The sequence below is a fragment of the Trachypithecus francoisi genome, unplaced genomic scaffold (assembly GCF_009764315.1).
Source record: "Trachypithecus francoisi isolate TF-2019V2 unplaced genomic scaffold, Tfra_2.0 Lachesis_group14, whole genome shotgun sequence".
Lineage (NCBI taxonomy): Eukaryota > Metazoa > Chordata > Mammalia > Primates > Cercopithecidae > Trachypithecus > Trachypithecus francoisi.
In genome coordinates this window covers 16,932,866-16,956,965 of record NW_022681459.1, presented here as the reverse complement: position 1 = coordinate 16,956,965, position 24,100 = coordinate 16,932,866, and the positions used below count along the sequence as shown (strand labels likewise).

Here is a 24,100-nt window from a genome sequence, read left to right as displayed (position 1 = left end):
ACTTTCTTTTAACACAAGGGCTCTTCAAATGTCTGAAGATAACCAGCATGTGCTCCTAATTCTTCTTAGTTTCCTTAACCTTTCCACGCAAAAATGCATTCCTAAATCCATATCAACCCCTCTTCTTATCTGCAGATATGTTCTGCCTTGTTAACTCTCATCCCAATGTGTCCAGAACCAAGCCTACTACTTGCGATATAAACTGACTAGCTTTCCACAGTGGAGTTCTAACCTCCTTTGGAGAATGAACATGCATTTTCCCCACTATAGGTCTTTAGTAAAAAGTATAGTGTCTGAAACCACATACAAGATACTCAGTAGGTATTTGTTGAATAATGAATAAATGAATGAATGCGCGAATGTACTTTAAGATATATTAGATTCCTTTTGCAATTGTTTCCCATTCTAGGCTCATATAACTGTGGACATACTTTTCATATGGATTAGGTCAGTTCTTCAAAGTCTATACTCAGTTTAAAAAAAGAGAGATGTTAATACAGAACTAGCAAACATTTGTATAGAACATTCCCCACAAAACTCGAAGGAAATTAAGCCAACATAATCAAATGCTAATTTCCCTAGGGAAGTGTCCTTGTCGTTCTACAGAGAAATAGTCTCCAAACCTACATTGCTAAAATAGCCTATCTTTCAGTGTTCAAACCTGACAGTTAAAAGAAATGAAGAAAAGCAGCGGCGCTGGAGGCTGCTTCGATCTCAGTGGCACGTGTAAATGGAAGCAATTTGCAAGAGATTATCTCGGGTCCAAATAGGAATGAAGCCACTATAATCTTGGAGTACTGAAGGTTTCTGATTCCTCTCCCCTCTTCCCCTGTTCTTCTTCATCCTTGTCAGAGTTAAAACAGCAGCCCCCATATTTTCCAAAATATTGGAGGCGATTTTCCATTAAATGATGGGTCGAGTCATACCTGACTGTCTATAAGACCCCCTAACAGGTGCACAGGGACATTACCAAGGAGGCTTCCCTGCCACTCACAGCGGACAGCAGAGGCTTTCTCTACTAGGACCAATAGTTTAGATTTGATCTGTCTTAAGAATGTAACACTCGATCGACTTCCCAGCAGCAGAGCGCAAAGTTGAGGGAGAGAAAAAGAGCGTGTGTGTGTGTGTGTGTGTGTGTGCGCGCGCGCGCGCGCGCGCGAGTATCTTGATCAGTGGGGTTGGGGCGGGCAGTAAATAAAGGGTGGGGCCAGCGAGGGAAGGAGGAAAGCAAAGATTGAGAGAAGCCAGAACGTGGCTCCGCTCCCAGTTAACCTGCTGGAACTCATCAGGCTTGCTCAGAGCCCCTGCACCAACTCACCCAGTACTCTCTCTCTCCTTCTTCGTTAGTCTTCTTTCCCCCTTTCCCCTCCTCTGTCTGCGCCTACCCCCCACTTTTGCATCTGACCAGAGGACGAATGAGGGAAACGTTCCTGCAGATTGGGGCAGCAACTTTCCTCAGATCGTCTCTGGGCTCCCGGAGCCGGAGAGCGCTGATCCTCCGCGGTCTGCGGCCCATGGAAGAGGAGGAGGAGGAGCCGTGATGGGCTAGCGACAGCAGTGAGGAGCCCCCAGCGAGCTCAGCCTTGCCAGCTAGCTCCGCGGTCCCACGCGGGTTCCCTAGAGCTCGCTCCGTGGGGAGCGCGCAGCGTGCTTGGAACCGGAGCATCCAGAGAGGATGAGGCGGGGACCCGGCCCAAGTTGGGTGCATCTCTCGGGCGTCCGGCAGCGGCTGTATCTCGGCATGAATTAAGAAGCTAGGAAGATGGAGCTCGGCACACTGCTCGCCCAGCCCGGGCTCTGGACCAGGGACACCAGCTGGGCACTCCTCTATTTCCTCTGCTATATCCTCCCTCAGACCGCCCCGCAAGTACTCAGGATCGGTGAGTGAGCCCCAGGCTGCCTGCTCGAGAGACGTGGTAGCTCGCGGCACCAACGCGGGTATAGCCGGTCCCGGGCGAGGCAGCGCGCGGCGGCGCAGGAGCAGGAGCTAGGGAAGGTGGAGGTCAGTGCGCACGGGAAGCTACACAGCAAACCGGGAGCCGCGTCACTGCTTCCCTCCTGGAGGGTGCCGGGCTTTCCCGGGAGGTACAGTTGGCGGGGTTTTCAATCTGGGCTCCAGGAACGCGGGCTAGAGTGCGGGGATCCAGATTCGCAGGGACTGGCACCCCTACCCTGGGCAAGGGATCGCGCGCCGCTGCAGCCACTTGAGTTGGGTGCAGACATGAGCTCTCGCAGCCTCCTGGGTGGGCTTCTGTCAGTCCAGATCCGCAGTCCCGGTGCCTGGCGACCTGGGCTCTGGGCTCTGGGCACTGGCGAGTATGCACGAATCTCAAAAGTAGAATACATGGACCACTAGGGGTGTGGGAATATTCTAGAGCCTGTTACCCCAGAGCCTCCAAGTTTGTATGCCTCAGTTGGGTTCTTCCACATGGAGTCTGCCAAGTCTGACGGGTTCCACTAGATTGGGGCAGAGTTCTGACTTCAAGCTGAAGATTCGAAGAGTGAGAAGGACGGTCAGTTAGCAACGTCAGCAGACACTTAACGTTTCCCACTTGCTCCCTAATCTGCCCGCTTGCCTGCCACTGAGCACGATCCAGTTCCCAGTCCCGGTAGCTTCGTAGGGGATTCAGGGCTCTGATCTCAAATGAGATAAAAAAGGCACTGGAAGGCTGAATGTGGGCAGCCCAAAGATGACAAAAGGCAAGGACAGTGGAAGGGGCGTGGACTCACAGCCATAAATGTACAGCACTCACCACCAAGGTTTGGTCTGTGGCTGCATAGGGCAATTTCTGAGCTTTGAGGGTTGACACAGCTCTTCGCCTTTCAAACCAAACCCGGTTATTGTTCTCTTAATCTCATTTGCCCTCCTCCTTTCCCATCCCGTCGGGCTTCTTTAGAGACACAGTCACAGAGGGAGCCACAGGTGAAGTTGTGACATCGCATGGGTCTCTTAGCTTCTCCTGTCTTCCACTTTCAACCACAAGAGTGAAGCCCTGATCTCTGAGGACTTCTAATTCACCCTTTCCAGGAACTAACAGAATATGCCAGGAGCAGTGCCAGGCAGCGGCATAGTGGCACTTCCTGAGCAGTTGAAATTTCTCATGTGCTAGCTCTGACCTACAGTCAGCCCCTTTACAAAAATTCAGAACATAGTGGGTTTTATTTTTTAAATCACTGAACATGCCCATTAAAAGAAAAATTGAAATGTGCTACTTTGAGTTGCAGATCCCAAATACTAACTTTTACTATAGACATATTTTTTCTAGACTATGGGTAATTTTAATGTGCATTGTATTGGATAGTTTAGGGTCTTTTCTAAAACAGATTCAAAGTATTTATTTTTTAAAAAAAACTTACTACTACACGTAACTGAAATATCCTTTACCTGAGATAAGTTCTAGGTTTAACATCCTGGGTTCTGGGGAACGCAATCAACTCTACTCACCCTGGTTAAAAAAAAAAAAAAACATTCTGAACAATACAAAGTAAGTAATGAGCGTGTGTGTGTTATAATTTCCAATACTTATTAACTTAATTGGGGTTTTGCTTGTGTATTTTACCTTTTGAAAGAGACAAATCTAGGGATGCTAGAAATGGCTGTGCTAGCCACTGTTCCTCCTCCCTGTATAACAAGTATAAGGTAGCATTTTCCTTTCCTATATCCCCCACATCTGAAGGAACTCAGGAGGAGAAGGGAAAAGGATGCTTTAAGACATATTTGTTCACAGATCTGAGTATTTGTCTAAGCTCCAAGCAATCACAATCATCTATGTAAAAGTAGTTTTCAAAGTGAAAACAACCAACCACTGACCTTACAAATCTATGCCACAAGATAATGAGGTTTTCTTTTTTCTAGATGGGAGCCAAAATGCATGAAATAAAATGGCATGGCATGGCCTGGTGTTGTTTATGTGCAGTACAAATATGTTACTCCTTCTGGCCTGGAGTGATCTGTGGCTGACGTGAGCACTGGTGCCCTGTAGGCACCTAAGGACCAATGCATGCTTTTAAATGAGCAATTTAGCACTGTGGAAACCAGCTTTACCTCAGAGGAAACCTGTTTCTCTACAGTGACTTTCTTGTGTCAGTCAAGTGCAATACTCAATACAAAAAATTAACATGAAAGGGGTTGGGGACTAAGCCAAAGTGTATGTGTGTGTATAAGTGTGTGTGAGGAAAAAGAGAGGAGAGTTGTATTCTTTATCATATTCTGTCCCATCCTTCTTTCCAACAAACTGTCAACCATCCAAGCAACTGATCGATCAACTAAGCAATCAACTAACCCAAAAAAAGGGTCTCTAGATTATGAACTGGCATGTTTTTTAGTGACTTAAAATATTCAAAGTAAAGTATAGCAAAATTACTAGGCACTCAGTACTGGGTCCTCATATAGAGAAGGCACTCAAATGCTTGAATGAATTAATTACTGGTCTACTTTTCTTGTCAAAGTGTCTGCTTAAGCTTCAGCTTTGGAGAAAAGGAGAAAAGCTAAGATAAAATTCATGCATACTGAATATTTGAGAGGGCATTGAGTTCACATATACACGTGATTTGAGCATACACTGTGAATGTCAGTTGGAAAGTTTATGATCTTATGCAACAGTTAAGACACAGAGAAGGCCAGTAGGCTACTGGTGCCCTTAACATTACTACTGCACTCGAGAAGTTTCCCAGCAGCTTGCACAGAAGAGAAATACAGCTGGCTGCTGGGAATTGTGTGGAGCTGCTGGGGTCATCCCTGCCTCTCTGTATACACCAGTGTATATCAACAACCAGTGAGTTGACATACGCAATTAGTTGGTCTGTGAGCTTCACGATCACAAATATCTTCCTTAATTGGGCAGCTGACTTATAACTAATGGTTAGAACAGGATCTAGGTAACCTTGGTAGATGTGGCCCACCACCACTAATTGAAAAAACATTTCAAGTTCATGTGCAATTTTAGGGCAGATGTATAATATTTATAATAAGAATTACAGAAAGATCGATAATATATTTGTGTGCATCATCTCAACACATACAATTATAGAGGTCACGGTAAAAACAGGATTAACAATTGAGTAGTGGGCAGCCAGGCTTTCTGAAGCATGTTTTGGTGTCAGAAAGCATAGGTTTGAGTCCCACCTCCACCGTTTACTAGATACATCGATGAGGAAATGAGGGTTATGTAGTCTTACCAGGCCATTGCTGTTGCATCTGACAAATTGAATTAAAACTACTGCAAACCTCACAGTGTCATTGATAAGAGCTCGATATGAAAGGGCTTTGAGTAATATCTGGATACGTTTGTTGTAGTATTACTGTTGTTATTTTGTTTTTACTTCTATTTTTTAATTATTTACATTTTCGTCCTCAACAGAGACTTAACAGTTGATTGGTGTATCTTTATAAGGCCTTTAATAGCCTTGAGCCTAAATCTCTTCATCTGTGAAGTAGCCGTAATGGTATCAGCCTTTCCTATTTTACAAGGGAAGATGAAATACTCTAATTTCTGTAATTTGCCAACAAACCACCAAATAAAGATGTTACTATTGTGTAGTTAAGTACATCACAAAAATAGAAATATTGTGTAGTTTTATATGAATAGTGTGGAAAGCTATAGTGACAATATCATTGTTCACATGCTTTTATTTCCTTGGGAGAAGTCCAGATTTATTTTATGTCAATCATTACCTTGGCTGCAACATCATTTTTGGATATTTTAACCCAAAGATCCCCAAAGTTCCAAGTAATATTTTTATTTGTTCATATTTTTACATAAGTGTGTACAGGCCCATGACTTTATTTTTAGGCACTTAGTTTTTTCATCATTTTATTATTCATTCTTCATTCAACAAATATTCTTTGAGTTCTTACTTCCTTAGCATGAGCCAGACACACTTATAAAATTGCAGGATGTACAACAGTGAATAAAATGGATAGCATCTGCCCCTTGAGGTTTGCATTCTGGCAATTGCAAGCTATACTGCTGACGTTTTTCATCAGATTTTCAATGTGGACACTTTAAAATTATCTTCAAATATTATTCTTGAAGAGTTCTTAGTTAATGTTCTGCCACTGATTTATTACATCAATTGCATAGTCAACTTGGAATAAGTTCTGGCTTCCAAATGCATAGAGTGTGGAGAGTGGTGCACGCTGCCAAACTTAGAAGAAACTCAGAAACTCAGAGGAGAGTTGCCTATGTTTAGGAAGACCTCTTTGGCTGGAGGTAGAGTCACTGAGAGAAGCATCTGTGTCTTCAAAATCATCTTGGTCCTAACATGAACTTGAGAACTCCAATGGACACTGGAAAAATCTACAGAGAAGGTGTCTGATAGTGTGATATAAAAGGGAGTGCCTGACTAATATTAACATGTTTCTGCAAATGAGCAGATCTTTTCCCTTAACAATTTTACCTGTGTCATTCATCTTTTCATTTAATATTGATTTTATGGGCCTAATGTTAACATTGCATAGACCTCAACTTCAGCTACTTTTCTTGTAAGGTTTGTGATCTCTGGTTTTCATTGAGATAGTGACTTTGCGAAAGTTCGGTTATTACTGGTGGAAACACCAGAAATTGAAACTAGCTATTCTGGTCTCAGGTTTTGAGTTCCTTGCATTAAATTATGCCATATTGTGTGTAGACGTATGTATGCCAAGTATACACAGTATAAGTGTGTGTTCAAACAATAAATAATGCTTACTTTAAGTAATTTAGTTACCTGGAATAACTAACAGCAAGAGTTCATTTCTCTTATATTTGATTTCAGCTTAGTATACGCTATACTGGTCCTAACATGAACTTGAAAACTCCGATGGGCACTGGAAAAATCTAGAGAGAAAGTATCTGATGGTGTTACATAAAGGGGAGTGCCTGGCTAATGTTAACATGTTTCTGCAAATGAGCAGATCTTTCCCCTTTCACTGTGTGTACTAAGTGGAAATCGAATATAAGAAATCAACTCTTGTTCTTGGTTATTCAGGGTAACTAAATTACTTAAAAGTGAGTGTGATTTATATGTGAGACAACTAGCAAAGAGAAAAACGGTTATTATCAGTGAACTCTCCAGAATTTCTCTTTTGAAAGGGTTCAAAGAATGCAATCAAGTTGGAGAGGAAGCCTTACTACTTACTTATGCCTAGCAAACACACTGTTGTCAGAGTGTACAGTTAACTGGGAAGGGTTTAGAGGAAGGGTTGATGGGGACAGTGGTAGTGATAATCTCTCAATCCTCTTCTGTTGTTTCACTGATAATTATCCGTATAACATAAGAAGTATCATTCATATTCTAAAACTTTCCAAAAGCTATTTAGACTAGAAGAAAGAGTAGTGGAGATCTCAATTCTGTTTTGTTGTTTCACCGATAATTATCCATATGACATAGGATGTATTATTTATGTTCTAAAATTTTCCAAAAGCTATTTAGACTAGAAGAAAGAGTAATGGAGAACTTTAGGGAGAAGGGGATTCATATTTCCAGCTGCCTTTTTCTAACTGACTGAAACTGAGGAGATTATTTAATTTGTTGCCCTCAGTTTTGTTATCTATAGAAGAGAAAATAATAACAAATGTATGGTTTATCACAAGGATGAAATATATCATACGTAAAATGCATGGCATACCTTCGATCTTGAGGAAGGTAACTCTCTCTCTCCCCCCATCCCCCCGTCCCTCTCTCTCTCTCTCCTCTCTCTGTCTCTCTCTCCCCCCTCTGTCTCTCTCTCTCTGTCTCTGTCTCTCTGTGTGTCTCTCTGTCTCTCTCCTTCTCTCTCCCTCTCTGTCTCTCTCTCTCTCCCCCACTCTCTCTCTCTCTCTCCCACTCTCTCTCTCTGTCTCTCTCTGTCTCTCTCTTCCTGTCTCTCTCCCTCTGTCTCTCTCTCTCTCCCTCTCTCTCTGTCTCTCTCTCTCTGTGTCTCTCTCTTTCTCTCTCTCTCTCTCTGTGTCTGTCTCTCTCTCTCTCTCTCTCCTTCTCTCTGTCTCCCTCTCCTTGTCTCTCTCTCTCTGTCTCTCTCTCCCTCTCTGTCTCTCTTTCTCTCCCTCTCCCTCTCTCTCTGTCTCTCTCTGTGTCTCTCTCTTTCTCTGTCTCTCTCTCTCTGTGTCTGTCTCTCTCTGTCTCCGTCTCTCTCTCTGTCTCTCTGCTTGTCTCTCTCTCTGTCTCTCTCTCCCTCTCTGTCTCTCTCTCTCTCTCCCTCTCTCTCTCTCTCTCTCTACCTCTCTCTCTCTGTCTCTCTCTTTCTCTCTCTCTCTCTCTTTGTCTCTCTCTCTTTCTCTCTGTTAATGAACAGGGTAAGAGTTTTGTGCTCCACAATCACCTATTTGAACCAGTAAGCCTGCGGAAATGTTCTTACTTGGAGATTCATGAGGCACATTTGTATAGTAAAGGCTTTTTGAAATTCTGCAGCAAAACAAACAAACAAACACTCTGTTTCTTTTGTTTAACCCAATGTCTTTCACATATTTACTATTGGAAGACCCTTATTTGAATCGTAGCTATTAATGTCCCACACAACTCAAGCTTCCCAGAGCACACCTGAGGAAACATGGGCCGGTAAAACCACAGCAATTTCAGCACACACATCCAAAGTCACATGGCCATACATCCTGCAGCTGCTTCATTCTAAGCCAGAGTGTGCCATTCCCAATTTCAGAACATTTTCTTAAAGGTTTGAGATTACCATGACACACAGTTACGTATGTGAAAACCTGCACATACTGCCCATGTACCCGGATCTTAAAATAAAAATAAAAATTAATTTAAAAATAACACTTAGGATGGTGCCAGATATTTTGGATGCTTAATAAATATTTTTTTCTTTAAGAAAGTATACTTAGATGTTTAATACTGATCGCCCTCTTTTATTTAGAACATATTCTTAAAACCACATATTCTAAAGGTTTACCATTTATTAGCATAAAATGTGATTTGGGGCCATTTTCCTTTTCTTTTTCTCTTTTTTTTTCCACTAGACTTGCTTTTTAACATTGTTTTAAATTGAAAATTCATATTAGACTTACAATATCTTTTCCAGGAATGTAATTTGTGGTAAATTCAAGGTCTATATTTAACATTTAACCTATTCTTTATTTTAAGATGCTTATCTGATTTTTTAAATGACAAATTTTCATGGTGAAACAAAAGCATTCAAATTAAAAGGAATGTATTCCGGCTAAATGAATTGTATTAGTTGCTTATCTTGATTTACTACTGAGATCAAGTTGTTGTATCTAATTGGAAACTCCCTACTTATTATACAGCACTGTCACAGTTTTTCCATTTAATTTATTTAAAATAATCAAATTGATTGTTTAAAATAATAAAATAATTAGAAAAATAGTTAATCCTGGAGAAGAAAATTTAGAAAAGGAAAGAAGTAAAAACATTTAATTTATAATCTCAGTTATTTATGAACTACTGAAAAAAATTGAACTCTTTAGAATAACTTTCCCAGGTTACTTGGACAATATTTTACTTTTTTCTTACTAAAAACCTAGGAATTTTCTAAAGTACATAATGAAATCTAAGGTAAGATTAGTCACAAATTCAAATTAACAAGCAATGATATTGACTAAATAATAAGTAAACTACTGGCCACAAATTAATCTCATAGAAACACCTCCCACAGCTTCAAAAGATTTTCTTTTAGCTTTTAAAAATATTATTTGGCACATTTGTTAAGTAGAGCAGTTAAATTTGAAAGATTAGGTCATGTTTTGTCTTTTGATTAGTTACTAGTTCACTGGTATCCTGGCTAGGTAAAGCAAAAATACAAAATAAAGCAACTGTATAACAGCCTATCAACTGTCTTTAAAATTTCTAATTATTAATGTTTCAAGGGAAGTGTGATAATGCAGATTTTTATATCAGAATTATGCCTGTGTGTTTTTATTTAACAAAAATCCAATGATTAATTGTTATTATTACCATCAGTTATCAATTTGGAGACTAACAGTTCACTACAACTTACTATTTCCCTTTAAAGATTCAAAAAAGTATTAAAACATTATTTTTTACACTAAACAAGTCAAAGAGCACAGACAATCTTAAGGCAAAACACCTATTTTATCTAATGATTGATTAAAACTCAACCTATACATGGGTTAGTATACACACACGTGTATTTCCTTGCTCTGTCTTCTGAGAGGGCTTAGAAACAATGATACCCCAGTAATAATGAGCAGTCCTGGCACCCAGGGCTCCTGGGGAAAAAAAAAATGTATTATTCTAGGACTGGGAAGGGAGACACATGAGATCATTCCGGAGAATCTTATAGTGCTGGAAAGTAAAGAAATGCTCCCATGAGTGCATACTGATATAGATAAATGATTAAATAAATAAGTAGGGAGAATAGGCAAATCTGGCTCAGCAGAACAGCCAGGTGATCCAGGTTAGCATCGGCAGTGGGAGGTTATGCTGATAGTATTCACGCTTGATAACAGGTGGTGCAATTCGTGTGTTACCTATCTGGTCTCCCTCCCTGAAGCCTAGAGCCCTATTCTAATAATAAGAAAACATCGAACAAATTCAAATAGAGTAGGATTCTACATAATAGCTGACCAATATTGATCAAAACTATTAAAGTCACGAAAAACAAGGAAAATCTGAAAAACTGTCACAGCCAAGAGAAGCATAAGAAGACTTAGTGAGAAAAATGTAACGTGCTATCCAGAATGCAATCCTGGGACAACAACGACAAAATGACATTACGTAAAAACCAAGGACACTGAATAAAGATTGACTTTACTTAATAATAATTTATTGATACTGGTTTATTAATTTTATCACTGTACCATACTAATGTAATAATAACGGGAAAGAAGATGTGGAGTATATGTGAACTCGGTACTGTATTCTCAATTTTTCTGTAAACCTGAAGCTGTGCTAACAAATAAAGTCTATGTTTTAAAAAGATTCAACCCATATCAAGGTTTCTTCTGTTATTGTTTCTACCTACTCTGCAGTACATAAAGCTCTGCAACTATATCAAGGGAAATAAAAGGAAAAAGCCTTGTTCATTCCATACAATATGCTATATGCAGGGTTTTCTAAGAGTGTCCTTAAAGACAACAATATTTAATGTTGAAAAAATCATTGAAGAAATAAGTTTTAGATAAAAATTGCTAATCTGATGGTTATACATCCTCTTTAGAATTCTGCAGTGAGTTTGTAGAAAATCAGACATTAGCTGTTTCTATCCATTAGCATCTTGGTCTTCAACTATTATACTTTTTGTACTTAAATATAATTTACGGTTGAATATTGATTCAAGCATTGTAACATTCTGTTAGATGCTTTAAGTGCTGATGTCCTTCAATGAAAAGTCACAGGAAACTATTTGCACAGAGTACTTTTCTTAGCAAAATTGTCTAAATATGCCTTTAAAAATCAATACTTAATTCCCAGAGGGGGAAAAAATAAAACACTTCATAATGCAGATTGAGGAAAGGATGGTAAAAATCAAGTGTTTTTATTTTCTTTCATTGTGAGGACTCAATTATAACTTTTAAAGGTTTTATTTTTTCCTAAATTTTAAACGTCTAAAATATTGGATTACATACTTTAGTAATCCATAAACAGATGTTGCATTCTGATGAACTGGCTATGTTTACATTGTATGAGATGTTACTGTACTTTGTCTCCTAAAAATGGATTAATCAGATAGAGCCATTCTTCAAATCTAAAGGCAATATTTGCCTGGGCAGGGTTGTTCCTTTTGTTCTTAGGATATATTTGAACCATAAGGCTGTTTCCATGCATGTCCACTGAGTTGGCAAGGACCTTTATAAATGATTGTGAATCATCTAAATGTTCAACAGGAGGGAATGGTTAAGAAAATAACAGTGTAATGTCCTCCAGCTTCATTCATGTTGCAGCAAATGACAGGATTTCATTCTGTTTTGCGGCTGAATAGTATTCCACTGTGTATATTTACCACATTTTCTTTATCCATTCATCCGCTGATGGACACTTAGGTTGAATCTGTTTCTTGGCTACTGTGGATAATGTTGCAATGAACTGGACTGCAGATATCTCTTCAACATGCTTCTTTCAATTCCCATGGATATATACCTAGAAGTGAGATTGCTGGATCATACGATAATTCTATTTTTAGTTTTTTAAGCAACCTACATACTCTTTTCCTTAATGGTTGTACTAATTTACATTCCTGCCAACAGCATATAAGAGTTGCCTTTTCACCACATCCTTGCCAGCATTTGTTATTTTTTTGTCTTTTTTGATAATAGCCATTCTAACCATTCTAACTGAGGTGAGGTTACTTAAGAAATAAAACAATCATTAAATATGATCCATAAGAAGAAATAAGCAAAAAATGCATACAAAATAATATAGACCATAGTGTATGGTTTTACATACTTTGGATTGGGAATTTATATAGTTCATTCTTGCTTATACATGATAACTTTTAGTTAGCTAATGTGGAAAAGGGAACTTTATTGATTTTGTTAAGATGGTAGATTTGTGGGTGAAAGTTTTCTTTCACTTTTATTCCCATTAATGTGTTTTGTCCAGTTTAACAATGATTAGTTAAGGATAATATTTTGTAGATTCTCGGTTATTAAAGCAGATATTTGCCTGCAGATTGCTTAATGAAAAGTGCAGTGGAATGAGAGTACTTCCACTTCTGGTGGTTCTTAGCTTAGCCACGTCGCATAACCTCCTAGTAAATCCAACCCTTTGTCAGAGAGTAGTGAGTGGTGAGCACGCACATGGGTGCGTCTGCTGATCTCTGTATCTGTAATACCCTCTGCAGTATCTGCTTCATTTTATTGTCATTGGGATGAGCTGATATGCTGCATGAAGATGTGCAGCTGTATTACATTTAACATTTAGAGCCGCAGCATCCAGTGTGTGGAACTTTGTTTCCCTGTAATTAATCTTAACTGGCACACATCAAAGTGAGGACCTTGATGCGGCCCCAGTGGGAGTCTCCTCGCTTTCTATTTCAAACGGAAATTATTTTGAATCTATTTTCTCTCTTCTTCCTACAGAGATGAAAGACATGAAAGGAGAGGCATTTGCTGTCATTCCTCCGGGGCGTCCACTGGGGTGTAGCTTGTTCCACCAGGTCCTGGGTATCAGCCTCTAATGCATTGCATTCCCTGCCCAAATCCCTGACTGGGTAGCCCCGTGTGGCTCACTCTGCTGCTGCCCATCCTTTAAGACTCGGTGTGTTTTCCATCTGGTCTCTCACTTAGCTGGTGCCTACCCAGAGTCTCTTCGGGGTGGAATTTGTGGCTCACACAGCAGCACCCACTCTAAGTGACCTTAAAGTCCTGCTGGCTATCTGAGGCTCTTTCTGTCCTAGTATATCCTGACTTCATCTCGGCTTTCCTGGTGGCACCTTAAACGGCCAGTTGTACACCATAGTCCCCCACTCCCAGAGACCCACCCATCTGTGGGCATGGGTTTTCTCCAAATCTAAGGGATTTTATTGACCTCCTACCTTGACTCCAGGTTTCCCAGCTCGAAGGGGAGGAAAGATGGAGCTGAGCTCTTGTATTATCACACGTCTATCTCAGCTCTCAGGTTCAGGCTGTAAATACTGCTGTGGTATTTAAAGCAATGTTTCTTTTTTTAAAATTAAAGCAGCAACAAAAGAAACAACAATAACAATAAACTTTTCAAATTTCAGTTTTTGGCTTTGCAACAGAAAGCCTAGGCCATGGATGTCCAACCCTTTGAATGTGAGGATGTTTTTGCTTATCTGTGGTGGCAGATATCATGAAAATGATGGCCAAACCTTTTTTCTTAGCTCATCAGCTCTCCTCAGTGTTAATGTATTTGATGTGTGGCCCAAGACAATTCGTTGTCTTCTGGTGTGGCCCAGGGAAGCCAAAAGGTTGAACAACCATCGCCTAGGCTTTAGGACTAGTGTCTCTGTGTCATTCTCTCTCTATATATCATATATACATGTATATATGTGTATATATATGTATATGTGTGTACATATATGTATGTGTGTGTATATATGTGTATGTGTGTGTATATATATATATTTTTTTGTTTGTTTGGTTTTGGTTTTTTTTGAGACGGAGTCTCGCTCTGTCACCCAGGCTGGAGTGCAATGGTGCGATCTTGGCTCACTGCAACTTCCACCTGCCAGGTTCAAGTGATTCTCCTGCCTCAGCCTCCTGAGTAGCTGGGACTACAGGTGCCCACCACCACAGCTGGCTAATTTTTGTATTTTTAGTAGAGACAGGGTTTCACCATGTTGGCCAGGATGGTCTCCATCACCTGACCTCGTGATCCATCTGCCTCGGACTCCCAAAGTCCTGGGATTACAGGCGTGAGCCACCGTACCCAGCCCATATTTTATATATTTATATAAATAATATATGTGTGTATGTGTCTGCATTTATTACAGCTTATTTCCATTAGCATATATAATATAAGCATTGCATATACATATTAAGCATATTCATTGCATATATTATACACACTACAGCCGAAAATACTGAATATATAACATATACTACATAGTATACATAAATCCATATATAACTATATACAAATACATATATAGTTGTGTATTATTTATTATAATTATCCTTTGGTTTATATATTACGTATATATTATTACATATATCATTACACACATTATAATATATACTACATATCATATATAATATACGTGTATTCATAGATAAATTCATAGTTATATAATAAGATTCCAGTTTGCATTTTTCTCTGTCTCTTACCTATTCAACCTGGAGGCAAATCATACATGAAGCTATCATTGAATTTTGAATAACTAGGCAAGGCAATGTCTGCCAGTTCTGGTGGTGTGGAGCGGGGAGGCATCAGGCCCACACAGACCATGCCAATTTGTTATGCTTTTAGGATGTTCTGAGGCTACATACAACTGAGTTTGAAATATCTGTTCTGCTTCTCATGAGAATATTCCTCTTGGTCAGATTGAACAACAGGGAACACACGCCATCATCCAGGCTCCAATTAACATGGAAGGATTGATGATTTTTTACATCTGTGGAACATTTGTGAGAAAATAGACAGTATGATATCACAAAGTTCCTTAGGGAAAAACATAATTGCATAGAAAACACAGCAAAATTGTTAGAAATAATTGTCCATTATTACCTTAACCTAAGCAGTATACTCCTCTTGGAATAATAATGATAAATAAATTGTAAAGAGAAAGAAATCAGACCCAGAAATCTATTTGAACAAGCTGTAGAAGGCACATAGACTTAAATATATATATGTGTGTGTGTGTATATATATAATTTCTTATATAATATATATACAAAAAACTATATAAGATGCACAAATAAATTAATAACAATAGTGTTTAAGACCAGGCAGAGCCTTTAAAGATCTTAAAGTTCAACTTTTTCATTTCATAACTGAGAATACTAAGGCCCCAGAAGCTTTGCAGAAATAAACACTCAGTAAGCAAGCCACAATTCTTAACCTTCTTCTCAGTGCTATTTTCTTGCAACTTTGTTTTTCTCATGCAACTAATTTGAAAGGTGTTAAAAATCTATATTTGAATGAATGAGAAATAGTAACCAACTAACAAAATTCATAAAAGCACTGGACTAGTCAGTGTGGTTTCTTCAAATCAGGATGGCCTTTGTAGAGAATTCTGAGATGTATCTTAAATGAGAGAGTGGACATGTGAAAGGGAGGTGAGGCCGGAGGGATTATTATTGTAAATACTCAAATCTAGGGAAATTTTAACATCCAGGGAAAATATCGATAAAGAAATCCTAACAGAAATATGTTAAACTATACATATCTTGAAGGTTTTTTTTTTTTAGCTTTGTATTATCTAGGTATTTCTGATTAACTTATCTACAGTTACTTGAGTGAGCAGAAATGTCTTCATATCTAAAAGGGCTCTTAGAAAAAAATAAAGTTAGCATTTACAAATGAGTGGTATATAGCATAACAATTTAGAATAATTAGAGTCCATAGCCATTGCAATTTGTATTATCCTAATTTAATTGGAAATATTGAAGTGAGTGTTATACTTTAGTTAGGCTAAGTACATGTGCATACAAGGGAAGAAGGCTAAAGAGTGATATCTGTCACTCACTTTTTGAGAACGTCATAAAAAAATCAGGAAGGCAGCCCATCATTTGGAACTTTGAGAGTCATAGTCTCACTCCTATATCAGATGCAAAAAGTGAGGTGGAATGTATTATTGATATGCTGCTCAAAAAGACAAAATCGGTGAACAATTCCTGGAGAGCACGCTAAGTTTGCTGAACTGTTCCTGAAGGCTGGCCTGCCTTTTGTTTCATGTGAAGTAATCCTTCAAATCTACTTCTGGGTTTTGCAAAGTAACAGTTGACCTTTTCTTCTCCCTTCAGACTATGAAGTTTTAATTTATGTATTCACACCCTCTCTGTCATTTACTTATTCATTTATTCATTCTCATATTTATAGCTTGTCTTATTCTAAAAATATTTTAAAGGCTTATAGAAATACATAAATTATAATCTGATAAAATACATTAATGAGAATGGAGGTGAAGGTGAAGCAAGATTCAGGCAGGGGTGTTTCCCTGAAAAGATGCCAAAAGTGGACGAGAAAATCGTAGCTGCACTTCCTGCCAGCTGAATTGAGAAGGGAAACAGACGAAACCTCAGAGTTCGCAGAGTCTGGTTGCTTAAACAAATTACAGGTTTTTCAGGTTAAAAACCATGCAAGAAATTTATCCTGTGATCTTGATAAAGGGAAACAATGTGATGTTATAGATAACATACCTATGATCAAATCAGTAGTGTGTTTCATACATTTGTTTCTCAGGAAGTGCTCAATACAACTCTATGACAAGGCATCACGTAGTAATAAGAACACTTCTACAAAACGTCTTGGTATGGAACTGTTAAATAGCTTGGTTTGATCTAGACTTCAATTGATGGTATCTAGGGAAATGGAGGGCTTGCATGTCACCTTATCATCATTCGTAATGATTGCGCCTTGAGTCTGAGCTTTTTCTGAAGGACAGTAACAGAAAGTTAGAAAGAAGAGGGGTTGTGATTAAGTGTGCATTTCTGCTTAGAGCCAGATCCATAAATATCAGAAGGTAGGAATAAGGTCCTTCTGTGAAATTAAGAAACCCAAATAAGGTACCTTGTTAAACAGAAGACCATCTCACCTCTAAGAGGATGAGATACCTGGAAGCAGAGGCAATGTTTTACTCAGAAAATCCTTGCAAATAGTTTTAAATAATGACAAGAGTCACTAAAAGGTGGGAAAAAAAGGTTGGGGGAGAATAAAGTTTTTTGAGACATTAAGTTTAAATAGCATGTCTTTCACGTAAATTCTAAGACAGGTAAGTTGGAAATTGCACATTGACCTTATATAGGATCATCTGTAAACCAATAACATGTTCAGTAGACTGTGGGTAGACTACACCCACCATGGTGATTGGGTTTCAGAGCAGTTGTTCTTAGCCTTTCTTATAGTAACCACAGAATAAAGCTCATCATGTCATGAGCTCAATGCTTCATAACTACATATACACCTGTTCATCACTTCATCACAACCCCTCTTCCATCTAACCTTCTTTCATGTATGTATATGTACCTCCTCAGTTTCAGATAATAATTTCTAATTTTTTGTACTCTTGTTTTCCTTAGATTTTGTATTTTGTACTTGCTTAACTATGTTTTTGTTGTTTTGTTTGTTATTAGAGTCTACTATGCATATCTTGGTCTGGTCAGTAATAAAGCTTAAATCTTTTCTATCCCCTCTGAATCTTCAGATACTCCTCTGTAATCCTAATCATCTCCTCTTAGAAAAGCCTATTTTATCTAACAGGGCTATTGATTATATAAGGCTGAAGGGAAATAACTAAATGTTTGTCAGTCTGTGTTCTGAATATCAAATTTGCCCACCTTTCTGTAGACTCCATATTTCAGAGTACTACCATGCGCTTAAAATATAAGAACAAGCAGACAGAACCTGAAACATTGGCATGTTTGGTTTAAGGTTTTGATCTTTGTCTGATGTTCCTGAAAAGACTCCTTTAACTTTTGTTCAATTTCTTGTCTTTTTTTCTGAGAGAAAGGAAACACTCATTATAACTCCATGGCATATTTCATTTTCAAACTCACACTTCTCTATTTTGAGTTCAAATTAAAGACTCCTGTCACATCTGTAAAATGCCAAGCTGAGCAACAAACTGAGTTAATGATAGCTTCCTTCTATTTCATGTTTATTATTACCATGTTTTACTAGCTTTCTCTAGTTTTCCCTCTTTCAAACATGAATATGAATGTGGTACATTAGATGTTATGCGGAAGTACAAATTCTCCTTTATAGCTGGCTGAGAAAAGCTGGCAACTGACATTTCGACTGAAAAGTAATATGCAGAAGAGAAAAAAGGAGCTTCTCTAGGGCCTTTTGAAGGAGGACAGTATCACCCTACCAGTCAATATGTGACCATCCAAATTAGCATTATATTTCATAAATCTATCTACAGCATAATTCATACTCAGTCAAAGGGAAATATGGCAAAATTCCCTGTGGAAAGACTCATTTTTGTATAACACATACACACACATACACATAAACACACACAAATGGCACAGAACTGTGTAAATCAGTACACAAGTCCTTTTAGGCCAAAAAAAAAAAAAAAAAAAAAAAAGAAAGAAAAAGGGTGATTGCTTTCTAGCTAGTGTAGACTTGAGAAAACCATTTTATGTTCTGCCGTCTGGTCTTATGCACCAAACACTCATATCTGAGATTCTTCCTGAAGAAATAAAACACGTTCTGAAATTCTCTCTGCATCTTATCCCAAAAGTCTGCTCAAAAAAGTGACTTACTTAGAGGCATACAAATGCAAGACCCAGTCATGAAAATGAAGTGTAAAAGGACTGAGGAATACAACAGCAAAAGTTGTAAGTCTGAACTTTAGTCATTTTTAAGCGAAGTAACTGTTTTCATTTATTTTTAAATGTTAATTTAAGTAAGTATACTTTTCAGCATACAAGAATTAAGAAAATTAGTTGAAAGTACAGAAAAATGAAAAATTCATTTAAGTTGCTTCTAATATATATCATAATTTTTTTCTAAGGTTGCTTTTTTCTGAGACTTGTAGTGTCCATGGAATGTTGTTAAAGAATAAATCATTTTTATATGGCAACGTATATGTACATTTAATTATTAAAGGCTATGAAGATTGGAAAGGTATACATTTTTAAGATAATTACAAAATCAGTTTTCTTCTACCCACAGAAATTATTTTTTAACAGTGTTTGGCATTTATTGAAGAAATAAACAAATATATAGGAAACTTATTTTAAAAATAAAGATGTTAATGGTTTTATTGATTCACTTAAAAATTCAGATATTCTTTGTTGGACACAAGTCATTTAATACACAGGTTTATATACCATCTCTTCACTGTTACTCCAAAGTAGAAGGTAGTTATATCTAATATAACCATTTTATTGATGTAGAAATTGAAGTCAGAGTTTATGAACAAAATCAAATTAATAGTGATCTTGCATATAACCCAAGAGTGGAAAAAGACATCTTGTAAACACATTGTCCAACTTGGTAGCCTGCATAATCTAGACTGGGATAATTGCTAACCTTTTCTTTCATCTACCTTTATTTACAAAACAACAGTATCACCCAGAAGGACTACTTTAGTAGGGTATCGAAAGCAAAGGTAAATCTACTCACCTGCAAAATTATTCTTAGATGATCTTAAAGTAATGAGCACCTGGTACCTGAGGAAATACAAGAAGTGTATTATCAATGGTAATTTTTAAACCAAAAATTTCAGTTTACTACAACTAAATTTCTAGAACCTTGCCTAATTCTGTTAGTCAAGCTTTTAGTGTACATTAATTTGTATAGCAATATTAAAGTGAGCTTATGTGCAGAGAAACAAAACCAAATTCAAAATACTTAATTAAAAACGAAGGGAACTTGAGTGAAATTTTAGATGTTAGAAGTCTGGCCTATTTTTTCATTTATTTATTTGATTTATGAAAACTCAACTTTTACTTGAAAGCCCCTAGGGAATGATTGCAGAGTAAGATACTTTTTTTTAACTGTGAAGTAAAACCATTAAGAACAGCAACAATTTGAATTAATAATGTTAGTGGGCCTTGCAATGAGGACTAACATGCTGAACTGGTCATTTTTATTGTGAAATATGTTGGAAAAACCTTGCACTAGTATTTCAACAACACCCTTTCCATTACACTTATATACTAATTTGATTCTGTCAAGTAACTCCTCGAGAACAGTTGTATGCAACTGCGAGTCATTGTTTTTTTCTTCCAGGGGACATTTGGCAACTTGTGAGGACATTTCTGTTTCTACTGTGGGAGTGGTGGAAGCTGCTACTGGCATCTAGTGGTTAGAGGTCAGGAGTGCTACTAGACATCATGCAATGCACAGGGTAGCCTCCACAACAGGGAACTAACCAGCCCAGAATGCCACCAGTGCTGAGGTTGAATTTTAGGGTGGAGATTATGAACAAAACCTAGCACAGGTTTAGTGTAGATGCTTTGGAAATCCTGCTCCAGAGAAAAATAAATAAAACCATCAATCACCTATTCCCAGATGGTATGGATGGAAGCCACATATCATATTAGTGTTTTGCCATGAATCAGGAGCACACATGGCAAAACACTTTTGATAACACTTCCCTTGTCCAGCGTGTATGGTGTCTCTTCTGAAAACACGTCCATCTGAAACACAAAACAGACACTACAGCAAGTTTCAAAATCAAGCATAAAAATGCACCTCACTCAATGGCTCTTCAAGCTTCATGAGTGTCTGCTATATGCAGGCCACTGGATACACATGAATGAGCAGGGTAGACTGTCTTCATGAAGCTCACACTGTAGGAAAGGCACATGGATGTGAATTAAATGATCACACAAATAAATATTTAGTTCTAAACTATGACAAATATTATTAATGAGAGGGTCATGGTTCTATGAGCTCCTCTAATGGAAAAAACTGACAAGGTTAAAGAAAGTCAAAGAAACTTTTCCAGGATGAGAAGTTTGTGAGTTTGTATCTGTAAAAGAAGTAATTCCTAGGAACTGACTTAAAGAAGAAGGAAAGAACTCCAATTAGGGGCACAACATATGCAGACATCCAAAGTTGAAAAGGCATGTGTGCTCAGTGACAATTTAGCTCTTTATTAATACTTTTTGTTTGACTGTGTGTGTACATATACATACAATATCCTTTCCTAGTAGCCCTTTCTAATAATGGGAAAATGAAACTATTCCTCAAGTTAAATTTACAATGTAGAACTAGTTATTTAACCAATAGCTATCTCCCCCAAATATAAAATTTTAAAGTTTTCTTTGAAGAAATAGAGAAATGAAGTAGAATGTTCTTATTATCCCATGAGAGACTGTGAACAAAGAAGCAGAGTAGGCAATTTCTGGGAAGAAAAAAACATTTGAAATATTTTTCTTTGCCTAAATCTTCATTGATTCTTCTTCTATTCTGCCTCTGGGAGAGTCCTTGTTCCTGTAATGGTTTTTCTGAACCTCTCCCCTGCTCCCATTCCTTGTCAAAGAACACAGGGAATCAAAGAATGCCAGCCAGAAGTGATTCAAAACTTAATTTGTTTATTTACAAATAAAAGAAATGGAGGCACAAAGAGGTCCTCACTGTTTCATATCAATTTTTAAAATAATTTCTATCCTGAAGCATGCTGGCTCCGTAAAAGGGACTGTTTTTAGCACATTAAACCTCTTCAAACTACTATGTCAGTTTATTCAACCTCATACTTTGTAAAAGTACAGAAGTCATTTACAAATATGGTTTTAATAATGAATCAAATGGCTGTTTCTAAAATTAAAACTACTCCTTGTAGCTAGATAGACAGCAAACTCCGTGTTCTAGCAAACTCCTGGTTCTCCTGTAAGTCATTTAGGGAGTGCTACCTTTGCTCAGTGAAGAATTAAGACAAAGAAAGCCCTGAGTATGTTTCCCACATTCCCAAGCTCAAGAAAGTACAACCCATGCTGAACAAGTTGTGTAGGTGTGTGTTTATGAACTGCCCTGAGATTCACTCTACTTACAGATTGCTGTAATGCTTCTTGCAGAGAGCCTGGAATGCATCCTCTGTGTGCACAGACACTAGTCTGAAATCACTCAAACCATGCTTCCTCCAGCAAGAGACACGTTTCTCCAGTGACTATGATGGATATTCTCTGTTTGCCCCTCCAGATTCACTCTTCACCAGCCTCTAACCTCCGTGGACTTTTAGGAGTTGCATCAAAAGTTTCTCTTGCCTTCGGGCTTCATATTGCTTTGGGCCAGTGCAAGGCAACATCGGATTGGAAGGCAGGAATAGCTACTGGCTTTGAGCTCCTTGACTCCCCTTCTACTGACTTCATGTAAGATGTTGTGGCTGAGTTCCTCCTCCAAGGGTCCTAGCTCATTTTGGGTGCCTGTCTCCTAAAGCTGCAGAGGTCTCAGTGCTTCCTCTTCTTGACACTTTACCCCAGGATTGATACATTGCCGGTGGCTTACAGCTGTTGCTAACTCTCAGTTATATCCCTTGTCTTCCCCTTCACCTGTTGCACGTTTATCACCTTCTCCAAATACTCTTACAGTCACCTTCTATGAGTGTGATATTGGCTCTCTGCCAGAATGCTGACCTAGACAGAGGCTGGATGCAATTGGGCTGAAATATCTCTTGACAAAACCAAAAAATAATGAAGATAACATAAGTGTGCAGCTTAGTTGATGCATCAGATATTTTCCATAATCATTTCAGTTAGGTTTTCTGTAATATGCCATTTTAATAATGTGATATATGCATTGTTTCTGAACATTTATTTATTTGTTTTGCTTATTTTTCTATTAGTTACCAGAGCATAGGCACTTGGTGAATATGCTTGGTAAATAAATATTGACACACACACACACACACTTTACATTATTATGTGCTATGAAATATGCCAGAAATAGATGAGACCTGGTCCTTGCTTTTAATGATTTTCAATTTAGATAAAAGAGATATAACATATACTGGTGGATATTGAACTGTTCAAGAGCCTGATTATGAACATTCTAGACCTTTAAATCTCCGCTTCATATCTAAGTATGTGTAAGAATTGGGAAAATTGCACAGCTTCTCTTAGCATCAGTTTTCTTGTCTGTAAAATGAGATTGGTTATGTCTACTTCACTGGGCTTTTGAAAAGATTGGTTGAGCTTGTATATGAAAAGGATTAGCAAAGTGCTTGGGAATGTGGTTAATACTTATGAAAAGTTAACTGCCATTATTAATGTTACCTTTACTTCATTTGCACGTAATTATTTGAGATTCATAAGTAAATTTGGATTTTTAAAATTTTCTTAGTAATTCTAAGTAGTAACTTCTGTCAACATTATGCTCATTTTTGAGTTGAGAGAATTTAGGGGAGAGAATAAATTATATAACCAGGTTCATATAACCTGGTTATATGATATATATGATATAACCATATCAAGTTTGTGACTAAACCAAGATGGTGGGACTTTTTGGACAATTTTTATCCTAAAAATATAATAATGACTTCAAAAAATGTCACAAAGTATATTACAGGTTATATAAATTCTTAGAAAGTTATGCATTTATAGTATCTGAGTTTCTGCACTCTGGAAGAAAATATAAAACATTGAAATGGTTTCCTTAAATCAACCTTGTGGCAACAAGTTTATAGAAAACTCTTGCTATACACGATAAAGTCACACCTAAAAATGTGAATGTACAACAAAAAAGACATGGTTCATTTGAAACCGGTATTAAATTCATATCAGAGCCATTCCACTGATTAAGTCATACATTGTTAAGTTCATTCTTTATGTTTTTTATAAAAAAAGGTTCTCCACAGCTCAGAAATGTGAATCCCACCTTAGAAGGTATTTCATTTTTACAAAAGCTAATTCAGTGGGACGGTAGTTGTGAAGTCATTTGGAAATAAAATAACTTTGAATAAGGAGGTTTAATTCTAGCTATTTAGAGTCTCTACTGACATGGTATCCTGTGATAACAGATATCATCAGGCAAGGAATAGATGCTGCTTCCTTAATTAGTCAAGAAACTTTTATGTTGTTAATTATGTTTCAGTTTTACTCCATGT

The 24,100-nt window shown here is 37.8% G+C and overlaps 1 protein-coding gene across 1 annotated transcript in view; it reads left to right on the top strand.

Annotated features, from left to right (window-relative positions):
- The first annotated feature begins 1,265 nt into the window (after positions 1–1,265).
- The window catches only part of GRIK1 (glutamate ionotropic receptor kainate type subunit 1), a 391,857-nt gene continuing 369,022 nt past the window's right edge, over positions 1,266–24,100 (top strand). Inside the window, exon 1 of the mRNA XM_033232264.1 lies at positions 1,266–1,880. Coding sequence (XP_033088155.1) covers positions 1,763–1,880 — 118 coding nt within the window. The 5' untranslated portion in view covers positions 1,266–1,762. The remainder of the gene's footprint in view (positions 1,881–24,100) is intronic.